The sequence below is a fragment of the Telopea speciosissima genome, chromosome 7 (genome assembly GCF_018873765.1).
Source record: "Telopea speciosissima isolate NSW1024214 ecotype Mountain lineage chromosome 7, Tspe_v1, whole genome shotgun sequence".
NCBI lineage: Eukaryota > Viridiplantae > Streptophyta > Magnoliopsida > Proteales > Proteaceae > Telopea > Telopea speciosissima.
The window spans coordinates 66,218,389-66,227,887 of NC_057922.1; the positions used below are offsets into that span (position 1 = coordinate 66,218,389).

General features: G+C 38.6%; 2 protein-coding genes across 2 annotated transcripts; one reads left to right on the plus strand and one right to left on the minus strand.

Moving 5' to 3' along the window:
• Positions 1-299: 299 nt before the first annotated feature.
• LOC122668786 (probable flavin-containing monooxygenase 1) lies at positions 300-3,867 on the plus strand. The gene is made up of 5 exons (XM_043865318.1): positions 300-761; positions 1,458-1,701; positions 1,973-2,151; positions 2,889-3,256; positions 3,493-3,867. Exons 1-5 carry the CDS (start codon positions 300-302, stop codon positions 3,833-3,835), a joined length of 1,596 nt encoding a protein of 531 aa, XP_043721253.1. The 3' UTR covers positions 3,836-3,867.
• A 2,914-nt stretch (positions 3,868-6,781) lies between these two features.
• LOC122669279 (putative uncharacterized protein DDB_G0274435) lies at positions 6,782-8,601 on the minus strand. The gene is made up of 2 exons (XM_043866012.1): positions 7,402-8,601; positions 6,782-6,993 (listed from the first exon to the last, which is right to left on the minus strand). The coding sequence occupies exons 1-2, from the start codon at positions 8,580-8,582 to the stop codon at positions 6,945-6,947; spliced, it is 1,230 nt and encodes a 409-aa protein (XP_043721947.1). The 5' UTR covers positions 8,583-8,601; the 3' UTR covers positions 6,782-6,944.
• Between the last annotated feature and the right edge of the window lie 898 nt (positions 8,602-9,499).

The following is a 9,499-nucleotide window of genomic DNA, read 5'->3' on the forward strand; positions in this document are numbered from 1 at the left end:
CGCCCCTTCCCTTCCCTTCGTCCACAGGTCTAAGTCACGTGATATTTTTCAAATAAATGACCCAAATGTCGTATCAAAGTGTGTATAAATAGGGGACGATCCATCCCCAGTCCTTCAAGGCATCTCATCTTGCATAATTAGCTAATTAATTATTAATTAGCAGATTGAGATTGAGATTGAGATCTCGAGAGAGAGAGAGAAAAAAAAAAAAAGTAGGTAGCAGCTAGTTAGCTCCCAATTCAGATTCAGTTGCTTGATAGATCGATCGATCGATCAATCAATCTCGATCTTAAGGATTAATGGCTGCTACTAGTAGAGTCTGTAAAGTGGGGATCATTGGAGCTGGTATAAGCGGTATAGCAGCTGCGAAACAACTTTCAGGTTACGAACCCGTAATCTTTGAGGCGACGGATTCAATCGGGGGTGTCTGGAAGCATTGTTCTTACAGATCAACAAAACTTCAGACCCCTCGATGTGATTACGAGTTCTCGGACTTCCCTTGGCCTCAGAGAGATAACTCCACTTTCCCTTCTTATGTTGAGATATTGGATTACTTGCATTCCTATGCTAACCACTTTGACGTACTCAAGTACGTTAACTTCAATTCTAAGGTGGTGGAGATCAGGTTTATTGGTGGTCACCGGGAAACCACTACTTTTGGTCATCAGGAACCCGGGGAGTATGGTAGCTTGCTCACTGGTCGACCTGTTTGGGAGGTTGCTGTGCAGACGACCACAAACCATTCCGAGATCCTTCTTCAGGTTGTTCTTCTATGATCACTTCTACTTCTTCTTCTTCTTTTTCTCCGGACCCGAATGAACTTCTATACATATATATCTTTCATTAATGCTTCCCGGCCAATTCTCATCCACTATTGTCTTAATTTCTTCTCCTTCCTGATCTACCCACCCTAAGTTTTATGTCTCTCTCTCATCAAATCTTCTATCTGATGATGATGATGAAGATTCTTCCGGCCTTCCAGTGTCTCCCGTCCAAATTTGATGAAGCTTTTATTTGTTTGGAACTGTAACCCTAATTCCACTTTTTACTGTTCCCTTCTTATTAGTCTTTGATAAGCATGGAAAAATCCTCTTTTCAGTACAACACTCCCCCCAAAACAAGGAAAAATTAATGATTCCTCTCTCTCTCTCTGTCACAGACACACACACACACACACAGGCCGGCCAAGAAGAAAATGCTCTTGAAAATTTTTTAATTTGTAATCTGACTTTTCATTTCTTTGTTCTAATGGCCAGAACAAAACTAAGTTCTATCGAAATCAACTTTACATTGCACCACTAATTGCAAATTCACTTCAATTTCTGTGTTTTTTTTTTTTTTTTAAATGGGGTAAAATCCACAATCACATTAAAAAGATTTGGTTGCTTAATTTCTTGAAATGCTTCTTCCAGATTTTAAATTATATATTTGGTGTGTATTCTTTCCTGTTTTTTCAGTGGTATTCTTTTGAGTTTCTGGTGATATGTACTGGGAAATATGGAGATGTAGCAATGATGCCAAGATTTCCTCACAACAAAGGCCCTGAAGTGTTCAATGGAAAGGTGTTGCATTCCCTGGATTACTGCAAGCTTGACAAGGAAACCTCCACTGAACTAGTACAAGGGAAGAAGGTTGTTGTCATTGGCTACAAGAAGTCTGCAATTGACTTGGCTGTTGAGTGTGCAGAAGCTAACCGACTAGGTACGTACTTATTAATTAATTTCTTTGCTTACTTTCAATATATAATTAAAGTATATATTGCATGGATTTTGCTTCCTAGCTAGCTAGAACCAAAGAAGAAGTTTGAGTGTATGTGTTTGCTATTTTGCTAATTCCATCATTTCTCAAAAAGGCCAATTTGCATGTTTCTTTGTAGTTAAAATAGAAAATTAATTAGTTTGTTGTTGTAAAATTGAATTTTATTTGGTAGTGGTAGTGATGGGTTGGAAGCTCATGAATTTTGTTTTGACAGGACCAGATGGGCAACCATGCACTATGGTGATAAGGACACTTCATTGGACGGTTCCTTCCTATTGGGTTTGGGGGTTGCCCTTTTTCTTATTCTATTCCACCAGATCTTCTCAGTTTCTACATAAAAGGCCCAACCAAAGCTTGCTTAGGGCTCTCCTTTGCCTACTTCTAACTCCACTGGTATATTACCCTTCCCTAACTAACTACTCCCCTTACCCTCATATGAGTTTTTCTTCCCCTCAGGCCTCAGCTAAGGGATTTATCATTCCCTTGGTCAGAAAATTACATAAATTAGCCCTAATTTTTAGGCAAGAGAAATGCTAGCACGCACTAGATATAGGTTTTTGAGTCCGGATCAGCTCCCCTGTATGTACGTAAAGGCTTTACTTACTGTTTTGTGATGACATGTGTCCTTTAGCTTCTATAAATATCCGTTCATACTACCATTAAGAGTGTTTGGAACGACATTTGTGGAAGAAAAAGGATATATATATGCTAACCGTATGTAAAGAGTCGTTACACTCCACATATGGGAAGTTGATCCGTACACATCCGGGTTTGGGTTACAAACCCTACAAACCACCCATACAATTTAGAAGTGGGCCTTAAATTTACTCTTTATTTTATAAATCCTCCCATGTGTAAGTGGGAGTTTGGTAACATAGCATTCTCTTTAATTACTCTGGTGCAGTGTGGAGGCTTGGAATTAAGTTGGATTCTTCACCTTTGCATTGTGGGTTATTAATGGTATAGGGCTGCTTCTTAGGTCAAGCCGTCAGGCCCAACTAACCTAGAGTTTGGGCTGGGCTGCTTTAGATACCCATTCCACTATATATAACTAATTGATAGTTATAATAATAATAACACGTGAGTTTTGATTGGGTGCATGCATGTGCTAATGTTTGTGTTTGGAACAGAGGAAAGGGATTTCAAAGTTCATCGAATCGTATCTGGTGTGGAAACTTCCATTGATCAAGTATGGGTTGAAGCCAGATCACCCGTTCGAGGAGGACTACGCATCATGCCAGATGGCAATCTTGCCAGATAACTTCTTTTCTTTGGCTGATCAAGGAATGATCAAATTCAAGAGGACATCATCATCATCACCGTCCAATAAATGGTGGTTTTGGAACGGAGGGATCGAATTCGAGGACGGCACCAAACTCGATGCTGATGTTGTGTTTCTTGCCACTGGTTTCGATGGGAAGCATAAACTGAGGGCTTTGTTACCTGAGCCGTTCCGTAGTTTGGTGGCAGACTCTTCTGGCATCATGCCTTTATACAGGTAAGGATAAAAAAAATGAAGTTTGTTTGGTTGACAAGAAAAGAGAAATTTAAAAAACGATAAAAATGAAAGACACATAAATTCATCATTGATTTCATTATTATTATTAATTATTATTGTCTTATTATGTTTTTTCCTCTCTTTTTTTTCTATCCATTTCTTACCAATCGAATTATACAAATAAGAAATGTTCTTTATGATGCGGATCTCTTAATTCTTGGTAAATACGACTGCAGGGGCACCATCCACCCTCTGATACCAAATATGGCCTTTGTTGGGTACATTGAGAGTGTCTCGAATTTGCACACGGCAGAGATACGGTGCAAATGGCTAGCTCGACTCGTTGAAGATCGGTTCAAGCTCCCAAACGTCGAGAAAATGCTGGACCAAACAACCAAAGAGATGGAAATAATGAAGAAGACCACTAGGTTCTACAAGAGGCATTGCATTTCCACCTTCAGTATCAACCACAGTGATGAAATATGTGAAGAGATGGGTTGGAATTCAATGAGGAAGAAGAATTGGTTCTTGGAAGCCTTCAGTCCATATAACAGCCAAGACTATGAAGAAGAAAATTGATCTAAACTCATTACTATCCTGACATCACGTATTAATAATTAATATTTATTATTTATTCGTCTTTGTTAATTGTTTGTTATTATCATTATTATTATAATAATCATCAAGTAATCTTAAAGAGAAATACATGATTATTTGTTACTACTTATGTATTTTCCCCCACTCAATATGTTCTTTCCCTTCAATTAACTATGCATCTGAAGAATGCCAATTCTATGTTTCTCACAGGAAAAATAAAAAGATATTCATATAATAGAAAGATTCGGATAGAAGACTAGTAATTCTCTCTCTCTCCCTCCTCATGTGAACTCAACAAGAAAGTTTTTACTAATGAAATGTCCAAATGAAAATGAAAGATAGGAGGAGATTATTAGGGCAAAGATTTTTGTGAGCCGCCAGGATACAGCAACCCTTCGCAGGAAATAATTAATTTATTAAAAAAACTAATATGTATCTATGAGATGCCGTAGGAAACTTCAAAGAACAGAGATACTTTTTCATTATTATTATTATTATTTTCATGGTGGAATCCATATGTACGTCTGTGAGGCGTTCTCGTACATTCTCCTACAAGAACTAGATCCCACCTCAGGGGTGGTGGTGTTTGCACATCCTTATCATGATACCCTATTATATGATTGTTCTCTAATGCGTTGTGACCATTGATTTAAATCACAGTATCACATAGAGGTGTCAATCCGCCGATCCAAGCTGGTTTCAATCGGGCCTAATCGTTTTCTCCTCTCCCCTTCCCTCCCTCCCTCCCTCCCTCCCACATTTAAAGATCTTGCACCCTGATCAAGTATCAGTTCTCGTAGGTTAGCATGGTCTCATTTATAAAGAGTCCGGCGAGTGCCAGTCTTTAGTTGGACTACCACTAATCGGGTTAAACGGGCCTTAAACGGAATATTAATTAAATGCTTCAATTTTCAATGACTCGTATTAGCAAGATAATAGTCTAGGCATAGAACTTTAGGGTGTACAAATTGAACACATGACTAATACAAAAGGGCTTATTGATCATAAAGGTTTAAATTGATTCATCAAATTCATCTACAACAATAAAATTCAGCAACTGTTGAGCTTAATCAGGCTCTTAGGTGGTCGGTCCAAGTTAGGCGACTGTTGGGCTGGACCCTCATATAATTTGGTTTGGACTTGAGCCCGGCATGTTTAATTTATCGGTCTGGGTCGGTCTCGGGTTTTCAATATTGGTCCTGGTCGACACCAATACCGATCATTGATATGGCTAATGTTGAACCTGTTTTCCCTCATTTTTTTTAAATGAAAAAACTCTCTTAAACCATTTTGCCCTCAATACAGATCAATACACCGATACCATATATTAGTCAAGTATCAATACCTCACCGATAACTTGAACCATGGTTGTGGCAAGCCAGTATCCAAAGGCCCACGTTAAGTTTTTTATTTTTTATGTTTTGGGTTGGATGTGGATTTGGCCCAAGCTCCGTGTCTAGGCAAGGTGAGTTGATGCCTTGGGTCCTTGACTATAGAATACTTGATGGATGGATGCGGAATTGGTGTGTGTTTGAAAACTTTAAATTTTAAAAACTTAATCCAGTTATTGGCCTGAACCTGGCCCTGTTCTATGGAAGGTGAAAAGGGTCTCGACTGTAAATGCTTTCTTTTGGGCTATCGGGGAGAGGGCCTACACTATCCGAGGACAGTTTTGGGCGAATAAGAGAATCTCTTTTGGTATATGACAAAAGAGGAGGGGGCATTTATGACATATCATCTCTTTATATGAACATTGATATGCGAGGGGGGTGTGCAATTTCATTTTTGAACTGACAATTAATGTACAAAATTGTAGAAATGTTACATAAAATGTCCGACATCTTCACCGACCATTGGGCTAACCTAAGATGGGGCTCTTTATACTTATTTTAATATTTTTATTTGATTCCCATACATTTAGATTTTTGTGTGTTTATATAGTGTTGAATATGTTAATTGTAGTTTACATGCCCAATGGTATTTCATCTTCTTCAATGCCATTATAGAACTTATGAAACATGATTCAAACTGAAACCAAATTCAAATCAGGGAAAAAATTTACTATATTTAAACTATGTCCCCTCAACCCCTCCGTCCGATGAAGTAGAAGAGTCGATCCCATGATCTCATTAACTACGGTAGGACGAAATAGGTAAGTGTAGAGATGACATTGTCTTACATTAGCTGAGTTTGTCTAGACTATTGCTTGCTCATGTCTTCTTTCTTTTGTTAGTCGTCTCTTTATGTTTTCACAAAAATCGTAACATTGTTAGTTTTTCCTTATTTCTTCTCGTAACTCTTTTTTTCTTCGGATGCATAGAAGAGGGGATTGGGAACAGTAAAGGGTATCATCGATCCCATATTGTAGAGCGAGGAAGTTAAGTACAGCCATCAATGAATGGTTCCTTGCTCTGTTAGTTTTGATGTAAAATTTTATCTGGAAAATTTTACTTCGTAAATATTAAATGTTTATTTCTATTAAAAAACAAACATTGGAATACTTTTTAACATTTAAAATTTTCAAGTACATGAAAATTTTAAGCCGAAACAAACGGAGCCTTCATGAGGCATGAATGAAATTTTCTCCTTTTTCTTTTGGGCTACAGTCTCATTTATCCTCATTTATCTGCTATTTTTTTTAAATAATTTTTGTACGTATTTTCAGGCTAATTCTAAACTGTCCATCTATAACAGTAATGAGCCCAAGTCATTAATATGAATTCCAATTCTTCAGACCCCGTTGAATTGTTCCAGAATTGAAGAATTAACCAAAACTCTAATTCTGAATTCTGGGCCAATTTTGGGGCCTTGTACAAGAATTGACCTTCTAGAATTAAGCCAAATTATGGTGTTATGTACAGTGAAAAAAGAAGGAAAATATATGAAAATTTTTATACATACACCGATTGGTTTCAGGAACTCTCAAGGAAAAGTGCAGGTTTTTCATTTCCACCATTATTCTCCTCCTCCGCATGTGGTTTGCACACCCTCTCAAGCTTTTATTAGTAGGGAAAATTGGACCCAAGAAAGAAAAGAAGAAACCAAACCAAACCAAGATTTGATAACAAAAATTAATCAACCTCCACTCCACTTAGTCTAGCCACTCGGCATCCATTCCATCAATTTCTCCAATGTCCATGCTGCATCCACAATCCATAATCAAGGAAAGAAGAAATCAAATGAAAGGATTTAAACTCAATAAAGAAAGAATTAGATAAAGAAATCAAACTCTGTCAATGGTTTCCTGAGGCCCAGCCCATCTTGCCCACAACTTGGACTTAAATTCAGGTCCCATGGGGATGAATCAAAGACCACCAAATCCTAACATAACATATGAAGAAGAAGAAGAAGCAAAAAAACAAAGATCCAAGTGAATTCATGTTCAATTCAAAATAGAGGTTTGGAAATCGGGCATAATTGGAATTGGGGTCTATCAATTCCAATAGGAATTCCATAATTAGGCAAAGCACTAAGAGGCCCATGGGCCAATTAAACCATAATTAGAGTCCCTAAATAAGACAATTAATTGCTTTTAATTAAATTCATACCAGGGCAAGGCAGGATCTTGTAAATACTCCAAATTCTGTTGCAGGAAGCAGCTCTCGTATGCGTTTGCATTCAACCAAGATGGAAACTCCAAGACCTCATCGAATGGGTTCTGAAACCCATCGTCTTGTTTGCTCTCCGGGTCTGGGCTGATCTCCATAGTCTTGAGGAACTTAAACCACCAAGCCGATGTCATCAAATTCATAGTATCGTTCCATTCTATCTGATGCTTCTCTCCAATGGATCTGATCTCTGCCATCTCCTCATCATCCATGGCTGGATGCAGAAGGTGATCTCCTGTCCTCACACCAGAGTCACTCCCATCGTCCATCATTGGAGGTTCTTCGGCTGATGATGGTGGAACTTCCTCCATTGCAGTGGGAGGAGAATAAGATGATGATGATGATGGAGAGGAAGATGAGTAGATTGATGGGTTGTTGTTGTAATTGAAATCATGGAGATTGAGATTTAGGCCTAGGGTTTGATTGGGTAAGGAAAAATTGTAGTTCTCAGTACTGATTGGTGAGGTTGGAATTGGGGAAGAAGAAGGCCATGAGAATTGAGTTTGAGGGGGGAAAGGAAAGGATGATGATGGGTAGGATATATAATTGGAGTAATTGGTGTTGTCTCCTAATTGATAAACTCTAGGGTTTCTTCTGGTTTTCATCTTCTCTGCATGTTCTAAGGAGGGTTGAGGAAATTGAATTTGGGGTGGAGTTTCCAATGTTTGGAATGGAGGTTCTTGGTGTTGTTGTTCAGTGGCTTGTTTCATGGAAGCTCTATGGAACTTAAGTGCAGTCACAATCTCTCTCCTTGCTTCAGCCATATTTAGAAGCCTTTCTTGATAAGGCCTACTAGTATGGAGTCTCCTCCTCACCTGTTTCTTTGGTTGTTGTTGTTGTTGTTGTTGTTGTTGTTGAGGTTGTTGGGGTTGGGGTTGATTTGGTTGTTGGGTCTCACCCAGCAAACGTTCGCTAAGTTTAGGGAAGTTTTGAGGGAACCCATCATCACCATCTCCAGTAACGGTGGGTTTATGGTTGATAGGGTCTTTGGTTCTGGAAGAGCTTAGTTGTTTGACGAGGCTACGGATGTAAGCACCAGAGAGATGAGCTCCTTCTTTCTTCTCCATCTCCATTTCTGATCCTCCTCCTTTAATCCCCTGTTTTGAGGATCGATTTCTCATCTCTGTTTTTCTCTCTTCTGAATTCTGATCCTCTGTCTCTCTCTCTTACACTCAATAAGTCTCTAGGAAGAAAGCAGAGATGGAATTGGACTGTGGGGGAGAAAGAAACATGATTTTCTTTTCTTAGAAGAAGATCACAAGTACAACACCTCTGAGCAGAGCAGAGCAGAGCTGCTCGAGAAAGGTGGTGGTCTCATGGTCATGGGTTGCTATAAATAGCCCAAGACAATTAGACACTCTAGACTTGACCCACCTCTCTCTTTCTTGTTTTTTTTTTATATACAAAATAAGAAAAAGAATCGAGAACAATTCTTTCAGACCTTTTTTCCCGTTTTTGGAAAAGCTTAGGTTGTTAGGGTTTTGTTACTGCGCCTAAATGGGTACATGGTAGGAAGGACAGAAGGCAAAAGTAGAATTACAATAAAACCCTCGATGAAATCTTGAATGTTTGAGAGTTAAGGTCAAAGGGAATTGAAAGTCAATATGTGGGTTATTTTGGTCATTCTCTCAGATCTTGACTTGGAGACTTCGGGGTTGCAGGTATATAGATATCAGCAGTAACTGTTAGATGCCGCGTATGGGTATTTCAGTAATGAAAATTTCGGTGTCGTGGGCGTTTGGGGTCTGCAAAGTACATCAAAACAATGGGACCACAAAGGAAAGGGGCTACGAAGTAAGAACTGGCAGAAGAATCTCCATTACTGTTGCTTTTACTTCTCTTCTTTTTCTTCTCTATAAAACGATACTTAATTTCCCTTCAAACTGACCTCTAGCAAGTTCGTAATCTCTGTATCCGCTGGATCGGATCGGGATCGGCCAAATTCAGACAAATATAACATTTTTATTTATTTAATTTTTTTTTTATCCTTTTACCCTTACTCATACAAGTGGATTGGACTCCGATTAAAATCGGGTGA